Below are 21886 nucleotides of genomic sequence, written 5' to 3'. Positions count from 1 at the left end.
AAACCAATATATTTCTTTGAAATAGCAAGACTACTTGGAAAATGAATTTTTGAAATCATTTTACAAGTAAATGATTCTATTTCCTAATATTTACATGTCTACTAGCCATTTCTAATAATTCTCCACATAATCTACTTCACCCCTAGTTTCTTTAATGGGTTATGATAAACTTTTGCTTATCATCCTATTTTCAAATGAGAAAAATAAGAAAACTTTCAACTGGAAACGAACTAAAATTATGCCATATATAATAAAGAAATGGTAGAGAGGTGAAAGCATTGAGGTACAGGGAAAGCCAGATATGGTAAACCAGGTTCGTGATCAGGATACCTCTCCCTGCCAAGTAAGTATAAGTGTTAAGGACTGCTTGACATATTACACTCAGATTCCATACACTCTACAGATAGGGTCACTGCATTTACAAAGTTCCAGACCATCACTTGTGACATAGAGGTTTCTCCGAAATTTTAACAGCCAAAAAATAACATTTTGTATACTGAAATGCTTTCAAAAACCCAAGAAATCTATGTAGAGTGTGGACAAGACCAGAAGACATAGCGCTCATATACATAGCTCAGCCCCTTTTGGTGACGTCATAAGTGCCCGACGAATCTGAGGCTACCGGTCGGAACTTCAGCCATTCTACTTTGGATCCAGTTAACAGTCGGAGAAAGCAGTGGAAAATAGCCTAAGGGCTCGGTACCCAGCACCCAACATAAAAGATTCAGAAGTTCCTGGCTCCAGGATTGAGATCGCCCAAGCTCTGGGCCAGCCATTATAGCATGAATCCGGGATGGAAGACATTTCACATGTCCTTCAAAAACATGATACTAACAAAGCTTAGGATTAAGCCAAAGCAAGGAAGCTAGATAGAACTATACAAACGCATCCAGAGAAAATTAACCACAAAAAAAAACGCAAAAACCTAAGACTATTATGTTTTCCCTTTGAGCAACAAAAGCCAGGGAAAAGCGCGACCGCAGTCCCCCACTTGCACAGGTTATGCAGCCAGGTTTCTCACATTTGGGGAAATCACAGGGCTCAGCACATTGGAGCACAATGGATGAGCCGCATCCTGGGAAGACCACCTTTGTGAGGACAACATCTCCACCTGCCAAGTAAGTATGAGCTAAGGGGATTGCTTGGTATCTCACCCTCATATTCAAACCACTTCAAAGTTAAGGTCATTTTTATCATGCAATCTAGCAACGTTTCTCATTTTTCAATAAAAAATTCAAACTGCAGTAATAAAACATCAGTATTTCTATTTGTGGTTATGCCAAAAATCTTAGGAAATATGAACCTAGAGTGCAAAAGACTGGCAGCCACTGCACTTAATCTACATATTCCACACCCCTTTTGCTGAGCTCATTCGGCGTCCTTTTCCTAGTATACTGGCTGATGCTACCGAACTAAAACTTAAAGATAAACCTACATAAACTTTTGCCTTCAAAGATTTGTCAATATTGGTATCACTGTGATTTCTGACACAGTTCACCCAGCTGTTGTCCATGTAACCTGAATGAGCAAATCTGAAAAGATGAAATCTGGAAAAACTAAATTTGACAATTCACAGCATGTATTGTTCAATATATGTCAAGTCAGTACAAAACTTCAGGCTTATGTGCAGCCTGCTTCCTTTCAAACAGGAAACAAATGATCATCTTCACTTGAAAGATGAGTTATACAAATGCTAATTCTAATTTTGAAGGGAAAAAAACAGGGAAGAACTGAGTTCCCCACTTGAGGCCCACAGTGGGACAGATGACCATCATCACTGGAAAACACCTTTGTGACCAATGTCACTCCTCCTTGTCGCTCCCCGTCTTTGTGGAGGAACGACACAGGACCCTGCGTTGTTCTTTTGTCTGCTCGGCCCTTCCCAGGTTGGCTACCGTCCCTTCCACCTCCGTGGAAGGGCGGTTCCCCCTGCCACTTTCCCCACTTCCGCGGGGGAGCGGCACACCGCCGGCAGGCTCTCTCGGGGGCTGCTCAGATGTTCCTCAGGTGTTCCTCTTAGATGTTCCTGGTGCATGTTGTCTCTCTCCTCCTTTATAGTCCTCTTCCACCAATCCCAACTCTGCTACCCACACGCCGAGTACGCTGCTCTCCTCCAATCAGGAGCAGGTCCTGCTGTTTATTGGTTGAACTGGAGGCAGCTGTGTAGAAGCTGTTTCCTCCTCTCCCAGCTCCATATTGTGGGAGAGCAGATGCATAGAATAAATCTTAATTCGAGTAACAGTCTAGTCCGAGTTGCTCCCCACACTCCTGTCTCAGACAATGGCTAAGAATTCACATATTCCAGACCCACCTAATAACATTATCATAATTCTCAACCCTTTCCATTCATTCCTCACAGTACATTAGAATTTGAGTTTCTAAGTTGAACAGATGTATTCTTTAATTGTCTCTGCAACATTACTAGAACCACCCTATTTCCTAATTCTTACATAAAAGATTTCTTCTTGTAGTCTCTTCTCTTTCAAAATATAGTAGCCACTTTTGTATCTTTAAAACGGGAAGAAATTATTGCTATCTTAAAAATAATTGTAATTAGGCCAGCGCTGTGGCTCACTTGGCTAATCCTCCACCTGTGGCTCCGGCACCCCGGGGTTCTAATCCCGGCTGGGGCGCCGGGTACTAGTCCCGGTTGTTCCTCTTCCAGTCCAGCTCTCTGCTGTGGCCCGGGAGTGCACTGGAGGATGGCCCAACTGCTTGGGCCCTGCACCCGCATGGGAGACTGGAAGGAAGCACCTGGCTCCTGGCTTCGGATTGGTGCAGTGCTGGCCATAGCGGCCATTAGGGGAGTGAACCTTTCTCTCTCTCTCACTGTTTATAACTCTCTCTCTCTGTCTCTCTCTCTCACTGTCTAACTCTGCTTGTCAAAAAAAAAATCGTAATTAAAGATTAACACGCAATAACCAAGAACACAGAAGTGTCCAAAATAGTAAGAAAAAAAATGGGGCAGGGGGAAGGGGATTTTGTGATGTAGGGGAAAATTACTACTCAAGACTTTTTTTCCAACAGATTATCAGTTCGATTTTTATATATTTTCTTCTGTAAATAAGTATTATATGTGTGTTTTATGCATATAAAGAAAGAAAATCTATAAATATTTTTATGTGAAACAAGTTATCTCAAAATCTGGTTGCAAACTATTTGAATAAGGGGAAAAAGTCATACATATGACCTATACTGGTAATAATCACCAACAATTCTTAAATCCCAAATGCCAGTTTCAGATTTGTGCATTCTTATTTTGTTTTTACATATTTTATTTATTTTTTATTTGAGAGGTAGAGTTACAGTCAGAGAGTGGTAGAGACAGAAAGGTCTTCCATCTGCCAGTTCACTCCCCAAATGGACTCAAAGGCCAGAGCTGGGCTGATCCGAAGCCAGAAGCCAGCAGCTTCTTCCGGATCTCCCATGTAGGCACAGTGGCACAAGCACTTGGACCATCTTTTATTGATTTCTCAGGCCATAGCAGAGAGCTGGATCAGAAGAGGAGCAGCTGGGACACGAACTGGTGTCCATATGGGATGCCAGTGCCTCAGGCAGAGGCTTAGACTACTACACCACTGTCGCTCCCCCTCTTCGCGGAGGAACGACACAGGACCCTGCGTTGTTCTTTTGTCTGCTCGGCCCTCCCCGGGTTTGCTGCTGGTTCTTCCTGGGTTGGCTACCGTCCCTTCCACCTCCATGGAAGGGCGGTTCCCCCTAGCCACTTTCCTCACTTCCGCGGGGGAGCAGCACACCGCCGGCCAGCTCTCTCGGGGGCTGCACAGGTGTTCCTTCAGCTAGATGTTCCCCTTAGATGTTCCTGGTGCATGTTGTCTCTCTCCTCCTTTATAGTCCTCTTCCACCAATCCCAACTCTGCTACCCACACGCCGAGTACGCTGCTCTCCTCCAATCAGGAGCAGGTCCTGCTGCTTATTGGTTGAACTGGAGGCAGCTGTGTAGAAGCTGTTACTCCCTTCTCAGCGCCGTATTGTGGGAGAGCAGATGCATAGAATAAGTCTTAATTCCAGTAACTTAGTCTAGTCCGAGTTGCTCCCCACACACCACAGCACCAGCCCCTATAATTAAGACTTAAAGAGAAATTCTGACACACACTATAAGATAGATGAACCTTGAAGATATTATGTTAAGTCAAATAAGCCCAATCACAAAAAGGATGGATTCTATACATTCCACTTATATGAGGTATCAAGTGTAATCAAAGTCACTGAAACATAATGGTGTTTGCGAGGAACCAAGACAGTAAGAAATGAGTTTTCTTAATTAAAAAAAATTTATCTGGGGTCAATCCTGTGGCTCATCTTGTTGATGCCCCAGCCTGCAGTGCTATCATCCCATATGGGCGCTGGTTTCAAATCCCGACTGCCCCATTTCTGATCCAGCTCCTTGATGATACACCTGGGAAGGCAGTGAAAGATGGCCCAAGTGCTTGTGCCCCTGCGCCCACGTGGGAGACCCAGAAGGGGCTCCTGGTTCCTAGCTCAGATTAGCTCAGCTCAGCTTCGGCTGTTGTGGCCATTTGGGGAGTGAGCTAGTAGATGGAAGACCTCTCTCTCTGTCTCTACCACTCTCTGTAACTCTGTCTTTAAAATAAATGAAAAATAAATGTTTAAAAAATTATTTTACTTTTTTACTTGAGAAGCAGAGACACATAAAGTCAGAGGGAGTGTGTGCGCTCTCACTGCTGGTTCACTTCCCAAATGTCTGCAATAGCTGGGAGCTGGGAAGTAGTTCAGATCGCCCACATGGATGGCAAGGACCATGCCACTTGAGCCATAACCTGCTGCCTCCTGGGGTGTACATTATCAAGAAACTGGAATTGGGAGCAGAGTCCGGACTAGAATTCATTTAACTTCAGTTGGAACACCAGTGTCCTAATGAACATCTTAACTGCTAGACCAAACACCTGCAGTGGACGTTGTTTTTTCTTTTAAAGATTTATTTATTTGAAAGACAGAGAGAGAGAGAGAGAGGGAGAGAGATCTTCCATTTGCTGGTTCCCACCCCAAATGGCTGAAACAGCCAGGTCTGGGCCAGGCCAAAGCCATGAAACAGGAACTCCATCCAGGTCTTACACATAAGTGGCAGGGACCCAAGTCCTTGGGTCATCATCTGATGCTTTCCCTGGTGCATTAGCAGGAAGCTGGATGGGGAACAGAGCAGTCAGTGTTAGGGTCGAGAAGCATCCGCAGCCCAAGGAACGACTCCAAGAGACACTCTCATGCAATCAGCAAGGGGTTTGTTGATCCAGCATGCTGGGGCTCTCTGAACACGCAGGAACAGAGCAGCCCCGAGAAATCAAGGGTCAGGGTTTTTATAGGGTTTTCAGAGACATTCCACACATTATGGTTCCATTTAGGAGATGGGATGGTTTGTGGATGGGAGGGTGGTTATGGGGGGAAGAACCACTATAATCCAGAAGTTATACTTCTGAAATTTATATTCAATAAAAATGTTCTATTAAAAATAAAGAGTTATTCCCAAGTTCCTAGCAGCCAAATCTACAATAGAAAAGATGTCCATAAACTGAAGTGTGGATAAAGCAAATTTTATATATACATAAAATAATATGAATCAGCCACAAAATTGAAATCCTGAGATTTGTGATAAAATGGATGCAAATGGACATTAATATGCTAACTGAAAAGACAGAGTCAGAGGGCAGGCACTGTGGTGCAGTATAGGTCAATTTACCACCTGTGGTGCAAGCAACCCATATGGGTGCTGATTCTAGCCCTGGCTGCTCTTCCGATCCAGCTCTCTGCTATGGCCTGGGAAAGCAGTAGAAAAATGGTTCAAGTCCTTGAGTCCCTACACCCACGTGGGGGACCCGGAGGAAGCTCCTGACTCCTAGCTTTGCATTGGCGCAGCTACGGCCATTGCAGCCAACTGGGTGGTGAACCAGCAGATGGAAGACCTCTCTCTCTGTCTCTACCTTTCTCTGTAACTCTGTCTTTCAAATAAATAAAATAAATCTTTTTTTTTGACAGGCACAGTGGACAGTGAGAGAGAGAGACAGAGAGAAAAGTCTTCCTTTGCCATTGGTTCACCCCACAGTGGCCGCTGTGGCTGGTGCGCTGTGGCCGGCGCACTGCACTGATCCAAAGCCAGGAGCCAGGTGCTTCTCCTGATCTCCCATGTGGGTACAGGGCCCAAGGACTTAGGCCATCCTCCACTGCACTCCCGGACCACAGCAGAGAGCTGGACAGGAAGAGGAGCAACCGGGACAGAATCTGGTGCCCCGACTGGGACTAGAACCCAGCGTGCTGGTGCTGCAGGTGGAGGATTAGCCTATTGAGCTGCAGCGCCAGCCAAAATAAATCTTAAAAAAAAAAAAAGACAATAAAAACATTTCTGAGCAGCTAAATTATCCAGCTTATGACTATCTGAAAACTTTTAATGTTTACATTTTACGCCACAGTACCTTAATGCTTACTTAACAGACAACGTTTTAAATGACTCACCAGTTAAATAATTCAACCCTTCCCTCTCTAAAGAAATTTGGAGAAAACTGACAATACAGGATTGTGCACATTCCATATTTATCCCCTAGTTTTGCTTAGTTTCAGGTGCCTAGCTTCATAAACCTGGATGTCAGTTTGAAAGCTGAGTAAACTGCATCAAAGAAACTTTAAGGATTATCTTGGACATGGTAGTCGGTACAGGCAACTCAAGGACCAGAGAATGTTATTAGCACCTAACTGTATAGCTGATGGCAGAATCCACAAGTTTCTTAAGTCTCCACTGCTGATGAAATAAAATTCTAAATATGACCAATTCCTCTGAGCATGACCAAGCTAACAGAAGAGCTATCGCTGAATGTGGTAACACCATCTTTTCTTCACCCAGGAACCAGGTTGCATAAGCATGAATTTCCTGGAGGACAACACTTAAGTAATGCCCAGCGAGTGCCCAGGGATAGATCATATTAGAAGTACAGCAATGTTCTGAGCGCCAAGCCACGTTTGGAGCAGTCTGGCAGCCTTTCTGGGGTCTCCTACACTGGGTACAAACTGAGCAGGCTCTCCTGCCGTCAGTCCCCCTGCCTCTGCCCCGCCGCGCCCCTTAGGAGGGGCTCAACGTCTGGAGGCAGCTCGGGGTAATAAAAAACGGTACTAGGTTTGAATTTTGGCTTTGAGAAAAACTGTTCTGGGCCTTGAGGCCCGAGCTCTGTTCCGGCGGAATGCCTATGAGCATTTACATGTATGGGATTTGTTCATGTGCTCCGCATAAGCTGGTTCCTTCTTTAGCTCCTGAGAACTTGAAGGGCTCTGATTTATAATATTTCAGGAGGTCCTTTAAGCCGACAGCAAAGTCAGGGTGAGGAATCCAGGCAACAAGTAGGGTACAGGTTACTCCACTAAAAAAGCCAGCCGTGCTTCCTGGACAAGGAGAGACCCTTACAAGGCATTTTTCAAATTTCCTTCCATTTTCCCTGGAGTTCTGTGTTTTCCAAGTGGTCATTTCCACAGCTTGAACACCCCTTCCCAACTCTCACAGAACAGGAGCGTTCCAGCACAGGCCAGCCCCTCCCTCTCAGAACCCCAGAAACCCCGGGCTCTTACGTGCTTACTTTTCCAGCTATCTTCTTGAACTAGGCAGGCCGTGAAGCTCTAACGGTCTCAGAAACCCCCAAACGCCAGGCCCGACTCGCGGGAAGGTGTCGGCGGGTGGGTGACGCGCCCGGACGCCGAGCGTTTCCCCCAGCGGCGGTGGGGGGCTGGCCCACAATCCTTTGCGAGGGCGGGAAGTCTGGGGGGCAGGCTGGGGGTGTGGACGGCTGGTGAGGAGAGCCAAGAGACTTGCACCCTAACGGCACACTGGTTAGTCTTTCTATGGCTGTTTCCTGGACTTTCCATTCCAAACGTCCAGTTACCGGTCAGTGTACCCTCATTTTCCCACTGCTCCCATTCGGGGAGATCATTTCTATAAAATGACCCAGCCTTCCATGAGACAGGCCAGGGCGAAGGCGAGGAAATGTGTGCAGAGCCCACTGGGCCTGGCTGTCCACCCTACGGTCTAAATCCATTTTTAAGTCATAATATACGTCTGATTAGGAAACCACACACGAGATTTGGAGGAATCGCAGTGGAAATGCCGCGGATGCGAACGTTGGCAGATCTTCACACGGCCGCGAAGGCCAGACCCGCAAGCGGCCAGGCCGCAGACCCGCCCCCTCCGCGCGTTGCGTGTGTCGTCACACGCACGCCCGTCTCTGGGCGCGAGTTTCTGCGGTCCGAAGTATAGCCCCACCCTGCGCGCGCGGAGGGGCCGTGTTTTGAAATGCAGCGGGGTTTAGCGAGTTTTCCGCTGTCGCCAGCGGTGCGCGTGAAGCTGGTGACTGCGGGCTTCCAGACGGCTGAGGAGCTCCTGGAAGTGAAGCCTTCGGAGCTCAGCAAAGGTAACTGCTGAGGTGGCGACGCGCTGGCCGCTGTCGGAGCCGCCCGCGGCGGGGTGCTCCCGCCTGCAAGGCTGATGCAGCCCAGGCTCCGCCGCCACGTCTCTCCGCCCCTCATGGCCACGTTTAGGCCGAGAAACACTTTCTTGACTCCGCTTAACAGTTGTCTGGTCACACGAATTGTGGCTGCTTTCTTTGTCTTAGCGCCTCCTGGATGAGTTGAGGATTCTCTCATGCCCAAAAGAACGCTTTTACTAGGATTTTGTGCAATATGCAGATGAGAGAGCCGGTCTCTTGTTTTGAAGAGGTTAAATGACTTTTCATAACTAGGTTAGGAACTAGTGGAGACAGAACGGGAAACTAGAAAGACTACCTAATCCTTTTTTTTTTTTTTTTTTTTTTTGACAGGCAGAGTGGACAGTGAGAGAGGGAGAAAGGTCTCCTTTGCCGTTGGTTCACCCTCCAATGGCCGCCACGGCCGGCGCACCACGCTGATCCAAAAGCAGGAGCCAGGTGCTCCTCCTGGTCTCCCATGGGGTGCAGGACCCAAGCACTTGGGCCATCCTCCACTGCACTCCCGGACCACAGCAGAGAGCTGGCCTGGAAGAGGAGCAACCGGGACAGAATCCGGCGCCCGGACCAGGACTAGAATCTGGTGTGCTGGTGCCGCTAGGCGGAGGATTAGCCTGTTGAGCTGCCTGCTGGCCCAAGACTAGCTAATCTTATTCTCCGCTCCAAAATTCCAAGGATGAGAATTCTTTGAGACATGTAGGATTCGTGTAGGTAGAGCCACTGAATGAGAAAAGAAGTAGAAAGAAGACACCCCTTGTGTAATTCACTGAAAAGACTAAAACCTTACATTCTGAGCGCCGTGGTTGTATGTATTGGAGGGAACCACTGCATCCTGTAATGCTCTCGCTGTGCATATTGCAATATGGGATGCCCAGACCTGCGCATCTCCATGGAAGAAGATGAAACAGACTTCAAGCTAATGCCCTTAACAGTGGGAGATAAGGTTTCAGTTTACCACTGAACAATAACTTGTAGACCCAACCTTAACTATTTAAGTAGTCATCCCACAGACTGTGTCCCCTAAAGTTTGATGGGCTCTTTTTCTTTCAATAAATAGGGTTTCCGAAGAAGAAATGAGAGACCCAGTAATAGTTACTAGCAATTATTGATTGTTTTGGATGACATTGGTATTTATCAAGCCTTTTTTTTTTTTAATGTTTACTTACTTGAGAGGCAGAGTTACAGAGAGAAGGAGACACAGAGAGGTCTTCCATCCGCTGATTTACTCCCCAAATGGCCACAATGGCCGGAGCTGGGCTGATCTGAAGCCTGGAGCCTCTTTTGGGTCTCTCCTGTGGGTGCAGGGGCCTAAGCACCTGGGCCATCCTCTGCTGCCTTCCCAGGCTGTAGCAGAGAGATTGGAAAAGGAGCAGCTGGGACTAGAACCAGTGCCCATATGGGATGCTGGTGCTGCAGGTGGATGCTTTAACCTACTGTGCCACAATGCTGGCCCCTTACCAAGATTTTTACGTGCATTGTTTTCATTTTTATTTTACAAAAGAAAAAAATGTGAGGTACAAAAATTTAACATAGTAAGTGGTGCAGTCAGGATTTACAATGTGAACAATCTGACTTAAACGTGCTTTTTCTTGGGCATCAACTTTATTTGAAAAAGAGAGGAGGCTGGCATTGTGGCATAGCAGGTTAGGCCACAGCTTGAGATGCCAGCATTCTATATGGTCACCAGTTCCAGACCTGGCTACTCCACTTAACAATTTAGCCCCCTGCTAATGTGCCTGGGAAAGCAGTGGAAGATGGCCCAAGTGTTTGGACCCCTGCACCCACATGGGAGACCAAATGAAGCTCCTGGCTTTGGTCTGTCACAGCCCCAGCTGTTGTGGCCATTTTGGGAGTGAACCAGCAGACAGATTTCTTTCTAACTCTTTCAAGTAAAAAAAAAATTTTTTTGACAGGCAGAGTCAGACAGTGAGAGAGAGAGAGAGAGAGAGAGAGAGAGAGAAAGGTCTTCCTTCCATTGGTTCACCCCCCCAAATGGCTGCTACGGCCAACGAGCTGAGTCGAACTGAAGCCAGGAGCCAGGTGTTTCCTCTTGGTCTCCCGTGCAGGTGCAGGGCGGGCCCAAGCACTTGGGCCATCCTCTACTGCCTTCCCGGGCCACAGCAGAGAGCTGGACTGGAAGAAGAGCAACCGGGACTAGAACCTGGGGTACCAGCACCACAGGCAGAGGATTAGCCAAGTGAGCTGCAGTGCTGGCGAAAAATAATTTTTTTTAAAAGTAAGTTATTCCAACTATTGGTTCACTCCTCAAACACTTTCGTCAGTCAGGACTGGGCCAGGCTGAAGTCAGTAACCTGGATTCAGTCTGAATCTCTTATGTGGGTGGCAGGGGCCCAAGTACGTGAGCCATCACTGGCCACCTCCCAAGATGTGCATAAGCAGGAAGCAGAATTGGAAGCTGAGCTGGACTCAAACTCAGGGACTCCAATTTGGGATGCAGGTGTCTCAGGTGGTGGCTTAACCTGCTATGTTACCACTCTGGCCCCACTGTTACCTTTTCTTACTACCAAAATTATAGTTCATATACTTAAGTCAGTCACTGATTTATCAAACTGACATGATGCCAGACTCACCATTGTTTGTTTCTGTAGCATCTTTTCTGTTTTCAGGCCACATTGTCAAATAGAAATGAAACCGTGTAGTTGAGGAGAATAAATATAATGTTAAAAATATTTGTGCATTGGGGCCGGCGTCGTGGCACAGTAGGTTAATCCTTTGCCTGCGGCGCTGGTATCCCATATGGGCACCAGTTCTGGTCCCAGCTGCTCCACTTCCAATCCAGCTCTCTGCTATGGCCTGGGAATGCAGTAGAAGATGGGCCAGGTCCTTGGGCCCCTGCACCAATGTGGGAGACCTGGAAGGAGCGCCTGGCTCCTGGCTTTGGATTGGTGCAGCTCCAGCCGTTGCAGCTATTCAGGGAGTGAACCTCAGAAGGAAGGCCTTTCTGTCTCTCCCTCTCACTGTCTGTAACTCTACCTCTCAAATAAAAATGAATAAAATCTTTAAAAAAAATTTGTGCATTGAATAATTGTTCTCATTAAAAGTTTGGAGTGATTTAGGAGTTTATTTAAAAAAATTTTTTTTGAGTTACAGAGAGAAAGGGAGAGACAGAGATCTTCTATCTGCTGGTTCACTCTCCAAATGGCTGCAATGGCTGGGGCTGGGCCTTGCCAAAGCCAGGAGCCTGGAATTCCATCCTGGTCTTCAAGTGGGTGGTAAGGACCTGAACACTTTGGCTGTCTTCCGCTGCTTTCCCAGGTTCATTAGCAGGGAGCTGGAGCTAGATCAGAAGTGGAGCAGCCTGGATTAACCCAGTGCACTTATAGGATGTTGGCATCATAGGTGGAGGCTTAACCTGCTGTGCCACGATGTCAGCCCCCGCCATGAAATGAAATTTTTATATCAATGTTTCCATGAAAAGTTCTTTTGAATAATACAAGGCAGGGAGGCACAGTGTTGTGACACAGTGGGTTGAGCCACTGCTTGCATTGTTAGAACACAAGTTTAAGTCCTTAATGCTCTGCTGCTCCAACTCCCTGCCCTTTTTTTTTTTTAAGATTTATTTATTTATTTGAAAGGCAGAGTTACAGAGAGGCAGAGGGAGAAAGGAGAGAGAAAGAGAAGTCTTCCATCCACTGGATCACTCCCCAGTAGGCCACAAAGGCCAGAGCTGAGCTTCTTCCACATCTCCTACGTGGTTGCAGGGGCCCAAGCAGTTGAGCCATCTTTCATTGCTTTCCCAGGCCATAGCAGAGAGCTGGATTGGAAGTGGAGCATTTGGGGCTTGAACCAGCGCCCATGCAGATGCCAGCACTGTAGGTGGCAGCTTTACCTGCTAGGTCACAGCATTGGCCCCAAGACGGGACTCTTAGATGGAAGTGACTGAAATACGCTTTGTACCTTCAAAATAGAAGGAACTGCTCTGACTGCAGGAGATGTGTCCCAGTTTTGTCCAGATTACCTGAACACTGTCTGTTTTTCTGAAGGGAATTTAAATATCTTCTACACTGCTAGCCACACTACTTTTTTTTTTGAAAGGCAGAGTTACAGAAAGAGAGAGAAAGAGAGCACGTACCATCTGCTGGTTCACTCCCCAAATGGCTTTCCTAAGCCATTATCAGGGAGCTAGATCAGAAGTGGAGCAGCTGGGTCTTGAACTGGCACCCATGTGGGATGCTGGCATTGCAGGCAGTTTTGCCTGCCACAATGCTGACATGTATTTTTTTTTAAAAGATTTATTTATTTATTTGAAAGTCAGAGTTACACGGAGAGAGAAGGAGGGGCAGAGAGGGAGAGAGAGACAGAGAGGTCCTCTATCCACTGGTGCTGGCCACAATGGCCGGAGCTGCACTGATCTGAAGCCAGGAGCCAGGACCTTCTTCCAGGTCTCCTACGAGGGCACAGGGGACCAAGGACCTGGCCATCTTCTACTGCTTTCCCAGGCTATAGCAGAGAGCTGGACCAGAAGTGTAGTAGCCGGGACTTGAACAGGCATCTGTCTGTAGGGGATGCCGGCACTGCAGGTGGCAACTTCATCTGCCACGCCACAGCACTGGCCCTGACATGTACTTCTTAAAGTTATACTTTGTTTTAGGAAGTTAAAGAAGTCATTCATCCTTGTTTGAAAAAGCATATGTATATTTTATGAGAGCAAGATAGTGGTGGCTTCATAAGAGACAGTGAAAGTACAATTTACTTCTATGTCCTTTATTTTCATTTTATTTGAAAGGCAGAGAGACAGGGGGCTTCCATCTTCTGGTTCACTCCCCAAATACCCTCAATAGCGGGGCCTGGGTCAGGCTGAAACAAGGACTAGGAACTCAGTCTAGGTCTTCCATGAGGGTGGCAAGGACCCAAGTACTTAAGCCATCACCACCACTTCCAAGGGTGCACACTAATCAGAAGCTGGAATAGGGAGTAGAGCCCAGACTTGAAACCAGGCACTCTGAACTGGAACGCAGGTCTCTTAACCGCCGTGCCAAATACCTACCTGTTTCTACTTCTGAGATGCTTTTGTGGATACTCAGCTATAACTTCTTTTAATTTTGTTTCTGAGGTAATAAATATTTATGTGATGACTAATAAAACAGATGCCTTTATTAAAATGAAGAAGTAAAAAGTTAATAGTAGATAGTTAAGATGTTACTTTTTTTCAAGATTTATTTCTTTGAAAGGTGGAATTAGAGAAAGAAAGAGAGAGAGAGAAAAAAAAATCTTCCATCCACTGGTTCACTCCCTGAATGATTACCATGACCGAGGCTGGGCCAGGCTAAAGCCAAGAGCCAGGAGCTTCTTCTAGGTCTCCCACAAGGATGCAGGGGCCCAAGCACCTGGGCCATCTCTCACTGCTTTCCCAGCTGCATTAGCTGGAAGCTGGATCAGAAGTGCAGCAACTGGGACTTGAACTGGCATCCATGTGGAATGCCATCACAGGCATTAACCAGCTACTTCTCAACACTGGTCCAAGATGTTAGATTTTTACGGTTTCTTTGTACTCTACTCATAGCATCAGTGTTATCTAAAAATCAAGATTAGTGAAACCCATTATGTGTTAGACTGTTTTAAATTTCTGAAGTCAGTATTTTTTTCTTATTTTCATTTCAGAAGTTGGGATATCTAAAGAGGAAGCCTTAGAAACTCTGCAAATTATAAGAAGAGAATGTCCTACAAATAAACCAAGATATGCTGGTACATCTGAGTCAGGCAAGAAGTGTACAGCATTGGTACTTCTTGAACAGGAGCATACCCAGAGCTTCATAATTACCTTCTGTTCAGCAGTAGGTAATATTCTTATGAAATAAGAATATAATATTCTTAATGAAAACAACAGAAATTTGTGGTGCACCAGGTGTTGGAAAAACACAATTATGGTAAAATAAAATGTTCCCCTCTGAAGGGTGGGCTTAATAAACATTGATTAAGACAGTTGTTCTGTGGGTTTACTATTGGGAGACTCCTGTGTGAGTGTTTCAAGCGAAAACCAGTTTACCATTTGTGTTACTTCAGTGCCCCATCTTGATAAATTGATGTAATTATCTTACAGGAAATATTTCCTTGAAACTTTGTAGTATGGTCATTAGGATAAATGTGCAGTCTTTTACTTTATTCACTTCTTAAAATATAGTTGAAAGTCAATTGTTTGAAAGTAAATTAATGTATAATAAGAAAAGAACAGAAGCTGTAAAAACCATTAAAAAGTCCATAATTGTGCTTTTATAGGCATATCTCCACCTTAATCCAAGCATATTCATATATGAGTATATCTGGGGCCATGGAGAAACAGCTGTCTGTTACTCTGGAGAGTATAAAAATATTTTCATTCATTTATTTTAGCAATACTAAATAATAATTATCTGGAGTTTGGTTATCATGATAAAGAGTTGGTCATTTGATGTAATTGTCTTAACAGCATGCAGCTGGCAGTGGATGTGCAGATACCAGAATGTTTTGGAGGAGTAGCAGGTGAAGCAGTTTTTATTGATACAGAGGGAAGTTTTATGGTTGATAGAGTGGTAGAGCTTGCTACTGCCTGCATTCAGCATCTTCACCTAATAGCAGGAGCACACATGGAAGAGGGTAAGTTAGCAAAAAGGCCCCCTTTTTTTCTGTACAATAAAAGTAATTTACATTTTTGCCCATCACAGACCTCAGCAAGAGGCCATTTGGAACATGAAGCTTAATGTCTTGACTGTACTATTGGTAAACTCTCAGATGTCTGTTACAAAATGAGAAGGGCCGCAGCCTGATCTGACCTTTTTTTTTCTGCTTTTATGACCCTTGCTTTTTACTGCAGGGGCTTTGTTTCTCAATGTCTGACTTCAAATTAATATACTCCATCCTGCCAGGTGTAAGCTAAAGTTGGACACCTTAATATAAGCACATGTTAAAATGCATTCAGTATATATTGATTTCCACATTGGTTTTTCCAAAACCAAATGTAGCTATGGCTATGAAAAGCACTTCTGGAAATGTTTGAAATGCTACACTGACTGACCTTTTGGAGCTTTGAGTAGTATATAATTGCATTAATTGTATCATTAAAGTGTTTGAGAAGCTTTTTTTTTGTGCTTACAATGTGGAAATACTTTATTTTTAAAGATTTATTTATTTGAAAGGCAGAGTTAAAAGATGAAAAAATAAGGATTAAAAAAAAATAAACAAATGAAAGGCAGACTTAGAGGCAAAGACAGAGATCTTCCATCTGTTGATTCATTTCCAAAAAGGCTGCAATGGCCAGGGCTGGACAAGGCTGAAGCCAGAAGTCTAGAACTCTTTTTGAGTTTCTTTTGTGAGTGGCAGGGGCCTAAGTACTTGGACCATCCTCTGCTGCTTTCCCAGGCACATTAGCAGGGAGCCGGATTGGAAGTAGAGCAACCAGGACTCAAACCGACACTCATATGGGGTGCCAGCATTGCAGGCAGCAGCTTAACCCAACTGTGCCACAATGACAGCCCCAAGTATTTGATTTTAAAGCAAATTTTGAAAAGGTAATTTGTGTTCCGGCTTTTTGCTTTCAATTTTAAAAGTAAATGGTTTCTTGGCCGGCACTGCGGCTCAATAGGCTAATCCTCCGCCTAGTGGCGCCAGCACACCGGGTTCTAGTCCTGGTTGGGGCGCCGGATTCTGTCCCGGTTGCCCCTTTTCCAGGCCAGCTCTCTGCTATGGCCCGGGAGTGCAGTGGAGGATGGCCCAAGTCCTTGGGCCCTGCATCCGCATGGGAGACCAGGAGAAGCACCTGGCTCCTGCCTTCGGATCAGCGCGGTGCGCTGGCTGTGGCAGCCATTGGAGGGTGAACCAATGGCAAAGGAAGACCTTTCTCTCTGTCTCTCTCTCTCTCTCACTGTCCACTCTGCCTGTCAAAAAAAAAAAAAAAGTAAATGGTCTCTGATTTGACTTTTTAAAATTTATTTATATATATTTTTTCTTGAATCCTGACATGTATACTGCTGGATTCTACCTTGTAGTTTTCTCTATAGTTTCTCATATGTACAAATTTTTAAAAATTTGTTTACTAAGAGACAGCTCTCATCTTCTCTAGCACTCCCCGGATACCTGTAATGGCCACAGGCAGGCCAGGCTAAAGCTGGGAGCTGGGAACAGGGTCCAGATCTCCCACTTGGGGGCCAGGAATCCAACTACTTGAGCCATCACCTGCTGCCTCCTAGGGTATGAGTTAGCAGGGAAACTGGAATCGGGAGCAGAGCCAAGAAACATGCACTCTGATATGTGATGCAAGCATCTTAACAGGCATCTTAACTACGAGGCCAGGTGCCTGTCCTAGCTTTGACTATTGTCTTTTGCTTTATTTTAGTTTAGTTTTGGCAGTCCTTATTCTTTTCTCTAGATGTTTAAAAAAATGTTTTTCTTTGGATGTTTGTATTTCCCTTAGATGAATATAATCAGCTTGGCATTTTTATTATTACTTTTTAAAGATTTATTAATTTATTTGAAAAGCAGAATGACGGAGACAGAGATCTTCCATCCACTGGTTCACTCCTCAAATTTCTGCAACAGCCAGAGCTGGGCCAGGAGTGGAAGGAATCCGTGGTAGGCGGTGGCTTAACCCACTTGCATCTCCACATTGTCCCTCACATTTTTATTTTCATGTCTCATTTAGTATTAGTATTAATTGTTGTATCTACTAAAATTTAGTATTTAGTATGAATTGTGTATCTACTAAAAGACCTTTGTATGCTGGCAGAATATGCCATACTAAAATATGCCACTTGGCAGAAGGCTTATTTTGAGCTGTGGGCAATTGGGAAAAAGCAGATAAAGGAAAGCTGTCCTCTCTATGTTCCTGAGGCAGGACATAAATGTACAAATGTGTTCTGTTTCCTCTTTTTTTTTTTTTTTTGACAGGCAGAGTGGACAGTGAGAGAGAGAGAGAGAGACAGAGAGAAAGGTCTTCCTTTGCCGTTGGTTCACCCTCCAATGGCCGCCACAGCCGGCGCACCGCGCTGATCCAAAGGCAGGAGCCAGGTGCTTCTCCTGGTCTCCCATGCGGGTGCAGGGCCCAAGCACTTGGGCCATCCTCCACTGCCCTCTCAGGCCATAGCAGAGAGCTGGCCTGGAAGAGGGGCAACCGGGACAGAATCCGGCACCCTAACCAGGACTAGAACCCGGTGTGCCGGCACTGCAAGGCAGAGGATTAGCCTATTGAGCCATGGCGCTGGCCTTCTGTCTCCTCTTTGTATCAGGAAAGACAAAAGTTAATCTCCTGACACAACTTTCAACCCTTAGCCTGGAGGCAGCACCAGAGAAATTGAAGAATCTACCTAACTTTACCAGTTGGTCTTTTTGTTTTTTAAAAATGTTTTGTTTGAGTGGCAGACAGAATTCCCATATATTGGCTTACTCCTGCAAAGAAGCCAGAAGCTGGAACTCAATCTAGACCTCCCCCATGGTTGGCAGGGACCCAACTACTTGAGCCATCATCTGCCTCCCATGATGCCCATTAGCAGAAAGCTGGAATTGGGAGCAAAGTCGGGACTCAAACCCTAGTACTCCAGTTTGGCTTGTGGTTATCCCAGCAAGCATTTTAACCACTGTGCCAAATGCCTGTTCCATTGGCTGGCCTTGATCTTCCTTTGGTTTCCTATATATTTGCAGTCCCACAAAATGCTGCCCCTAAAGACTCAAGGTATTTTTCTTTTGTCTTGTCACATCTTTTAAAATGTTTATAAGTCCAGATGCTAATTAAACCTTTAAAAAAAGATTTATTTATTTATTTATTTATTTATTTGAAATGTGGAGTTACAGAGAAAGGGGGGAGAGAGAGAGAGAGAGAGAGAGAGAGGGAGAGAGAGAGAGAGATCGATTGATCTTCTATCTGCTAGCTCATTCCCCAAATAGCTGCAATGGCCAGGGCTGTGCCAGGCCAAAGCCAAGAGCCAAGAGCTTCTTCTGGGTCTCCCATATGGATGCATGGGCCCAGGAACTTGGTCCATCTTCCACTGCTTTCCCAGGCACATTTGCAGGGAGCTGGATTGGTAGTGGAGTTGCTGGGACTTGAACTGGCACCCATATGGGTTGCTGGTGCTGGAGGCTGTGGCTTAACATGCTGTGCCACAGCGCCAGCCCTACTAACTTAACTTTTGAGTTACTCATCTCTGCACTCCCATGGGTTATATGGGTGATGCTCAAGTTAATAGACTTCTGTTGTTTTTTTTTTCTTTTTCTCTAGATCTTTTCTTAATCCAATTTACAGAGCCCCATTCAGAGAACCTAGTGTTTCTATGCGAGGAGTTTCATACTCTGCCTTTTTGCTGATGTCAGTCTGCTGTCTTTTTCAAAAAACTAATTCTGTTTATTATTTAAGAGGAATTACAAGATGTCTTCTAAAATTAAAATGACCCACCCAAAAGTGTTTTTTATTTAAAATAGTTTGCTGTATTTCTGTTTTATATCTGACCTTTCTTCATCTAAAAGAGAAAAATTTAAAATGTTAGACAACTAATTACGAACATTAAAACATTAGAATGCAGATAAACTAATATACACACAATGGGAAATTACAAAATTCACAAATTTCATATCCTGCTTAGCATTGATTCTTAACATCTAATGGGTACTGCTGGAATTTTAGCATAAATAATTAGCCTACTAAGGTTTACGGTTGATGTCCCTCTTTTCACTACTTGTGTGTTTATGGATGTTGCTGAGTGTTTGCCTTTACTGTGTCAGCATCAGAATATACTTTTCTCATAATTTCTTAAAGTCATTCACTGTATTAGGGATTTTATAATTTTTTATCATGCAAAAATAGTTTAATACTTTTAAAATCCAAATTTTCCTTAAAATCATTTATGAAAAAGATTTTCAAGTCAGAATTAACACCTCAATTAGTCAAGCATCAGGAAACTACATTACACCTACTTAATGTACAAAGAGACATTTTTTTCACCAGTCATTTTCTTCTTTTTTTTAAAAAAATATTTATTATTTATTTGAAAAGCAGAGTTACAGAGAGGCAGAGAGAGAGAGAAGAGTCTTCCATCTGCTGATTCACTCCCCAGATGGCTGCAATCACCAGAACTGGGCTGATCCAAAGCCAGGAGCCAGGAGATTCTTCCAGGTCTCCCACATGGGTGCAGGGGCCCGAGGAGTTGTCCATCTTCTGCTTTCCCAGGCCACAGCAGAGAGTTGGATTGGAAATGAAGCAGCCAGGAGTTAAACCGGGGCTCATATGGGATGCTGGCACTGCAGGCAGTGTTTTACCTGCTAAGCCAAGCCCCCTGGGTCTTTTTTTTAACTTTTATTTAATAAATATAAATTTCCAAAGTACAACTTTTAGATTATAGCAGCTCCCCACCCCCATAACCAACCTCCCACCTGCAACTATCCCATTCTTCATTAAGCTTCATTTTCAATTATCTTTTTATACAGAAGATCAATTTAGTATATACTAAGTAGAGATTTAAGCTTTGGGGAAGGATGTTTAGGCCTGCAATTTTAATTCTTCAGTGCTTCTCTGCTTTTAAATTGAAGAGTTAAAATTGTATATGTGCGGGTGTCAAAAGTTAAGCTTAAGCTTACAGGTTTAAACCTTCCTGGTGCAGCTGTAAAAATAAGACAGAGTAAAGTAGCACCTTGACAGTGGGGACTCCATTTTGGAGCACTTGAGACTCCATTCTGGGAATGCACCCCCCCACCGTGAGACTCTGGTCTGAAACTATGATCTCAAATAGTCGGACAATAGCAGTGCACTACATCACCCTTGGCAGAGCACAAAAACCCCCTAGCATGATTGCTCAAGCTTAAAAGTAGAAAGGTTGCACCTGGGTTACCTGGGCTAATAAGATGTGATTTGTCTATGTCTTAAGATCATAATTGCTGATTGTAAGATTTTAGCAACCGCTTAGCAACCGTGTATGCTCTCCCTCCTCCTGATTTTGCGGTTTTTGCCTTTATAAACCCTATGCTGTAGTTCCTCACTGCTCCTCTGTCCTTGTCAGAGGGCCCCAACATGTTGGATCAATAAATTTAACCCTTTGCTGGCTGCATGAGAGAAAAAGTCTCTTGGAGTCGTTCCTTGGGTGGTGGGCTTTTTTGGACCCTAACAAAATAAAAATTTTTCATTCACATATCAGGTTGAATAACCCCAGGTTATTTTCAGTGGTTTATTTATTCATTTATTTTGAAAGAGTTAGAGAGGGAGAGAGAGAGAGAAAGAGGTCTTCATCTGCTGGTTCACTCCCTAGTTGGCCACAATGGCCCGATCTGAGCTGATCTGAAGCCAGGAGCCAGAAACTCCCTCCAGATCTCCCATGTGGGTGCAGGGGCCCAGAGACTTGGGCAGCATTCTACTGCTTTACCAGGCCATATTGGAGAGCTGGATCAGAAGTGGAGCAGCTGAGACTAGAACAGGCACTCATATGGGATGCCAGCACTGCAGGGGGTGGCTTTACCCACTGTGCCCCAGTGCCAGCCCATTTTTCCTTAAAAATATTTTGTTCAGAAGTCTGAATGATAGCGTGTGAGGGGGAGGTCTTAAATGTGCAGTTACGCTTGCCCAGTGGGACGCTGATTTTGCAGCAGAAGGAAGCAGCCCAACATGCCATCTGGGCAGGCAGAGGCCCTCCTTAATCTTATTTGTCAGAATCTTTCCTGCAAGCTTTTCCCTTTTCTTGGGGGAATCTCCCTGTGCTCTTTGCAAACTGCTATGAATTAATTAAGTGCTGAGCCTTGAGCCTACTGCTGAGTGTAGAGTACATTGGATTGTGATGCTGAGATAGCCCAGCATTTGGGGAGTGACCCGACAGTAGCAAGATTCATTCTCTCTCTCCCCCCCACCAGCCCGTGTAAATAAATCTTAAAGAAATTTAAAACTCTTTTCTTTTTTGAGGTGGACACTGTGCAGTGAGTGAAGCTACCTCTTGTGTGGTGAGGATCTTGTTCCCGTGTGGTGTCTGGAGGCCCCGGGTGCCTGACTTACAGGCATGGCACCAGAAAACATGAAAACTTGTTCCCGGCTGAACTTCCCCTGTACTAGTCCTTTCTGGACAATTCCATATGAGAAGCAGGTGCTTGTAGATATAGGAGGCAGACGGTAGGAGTTTTCTCTGATTCACAGCTGCATGCAATCTTTAAACAGTAAACTCTCATGTCTGTAGAAATCTACATTTTTTGGCAAACACAAGGTTCCATTCATATTTCTTAGGAAAATATCAATATTTTTGTAGATTCTGTATGCTTGAATTGTTTTTCTTTTGTGTACTGAAAAAGGACATTTTAAATTATCTCAATACAATTCAGGATTGTTAAGTCAGTTGTATAACTTCATTTTTTTTAAACACATTCTAAGGACATTTTGTGTGTTTTAGAATTTGTTATGTGAATTAAAATTTTTTATTTGAAAGCAGAGAAGCACAAAGACA

The 21886-nt window shown here is 44.7% G+C and overlaps 1 protein-coding gene and 1 non-coding gene across 6 annotated transcripts; one reads left to right on the top strand and one right to left on the bottom strand.

Moving 5' to 3' along the window:
* Nucleotides 1–962: 962 nt before the first annotated feature.
* On the bottom strand, nt 963–1126 carry LOC127489002 (U1 spliceosomal RNA). Its single transcript, XR_007916905.3, has one exon. It is a non-coding gene; the product is annotated as a U1 spliceosomal RNA (small nuclear RNA).
* Nucleotides 1127–7808: 6682 nt separating this feature from the next.
* Nucleotides 7809–21828, top strand: LOC149121346 (DNA repair protein RAD51 homolog 3-like). Of its 5 annotated transcripts, XR_016223744.1 has the most exons (5): nt 7809–8420; nt 11601–11722; nt 14112–14288; nt 14917–15083; nt 21355–21828. XR_016223744.1 is itself a non-coding variant. In XM_089317155.1 (4 exons), exons 1-3 carry the CDS (start codon nt 8303–8305, stop codon nt 14971–14973), a joined length of 348 nt encoding a protein of 115 aa, XP_089173281.1. In that variant the 5' UTR covers nt 7823–8302; the 3' UTR covers nt 14974–15083; nt 19468–19767. The 5 variants fall into 5 exon arrangements, 4 of the variants coding, with proteins under 4 accessions (XP_089173281.1, XP_089173280.1, XP_089173282.1 ...); XM_089317155.1 differs by lacking the exons at nt 11601–11722; nt 21355–21828 and adding an exon at nt 19468–19767 and having other exon boundaries at nt 7823–8420; nt 14112–14284; XM_089317154.1 differs by lacking the exon at nt 11601–11722 and having other exon boundaries at nt 7824–8420; nt 14112–14284; nt 21355–21821.
* The last annotated feature ends 58 nt before the right edge of the window (nt 21829–21886 follow it).

Source organism: Oryctolagus cuniculus, chromosome 17 (assembly GCF_051225735.1).
Source record: "Oryctolagus cuniculus isolate XC-2025 breed Fujian yellow rabbit chromosome 17, ASM5122573v1, whole genome shotgun sequence".
Lineage (NCBI taxonomy): Eukaryota > Metazoa > Chordata > Mammalia > Lagomorpha > Leporidae > Oryctolagus > Oryctolagus cuniculus.
This window is presented reverse-complemented; position numbering and strand designations above follow the sequence as displayed.

Coding starts and splice junctions, on each gene's coding strand:
- LOC149121346 (XM_089317154.1), top strand. CDS start 8,303: ATGCAGCGGGGTTTAGCGAGTTTTCCGCTGTCGCCAGCGGTGCGCGTG. Junction 8,421..14,111: donor GCCTTCGGAGCTCAGCAAAG/GTAACTGCTGAG, acceptor TTTTCATTTCAG/AAGTTGGGATATCTAAAGAG. Junction 14,285..14,916: donor TAATTACCTTCTGTTCAGCA/GTAGGTAATATT, acceptor TTGTCTTAACAG/CATGCAGCTGGCAGTGGATG.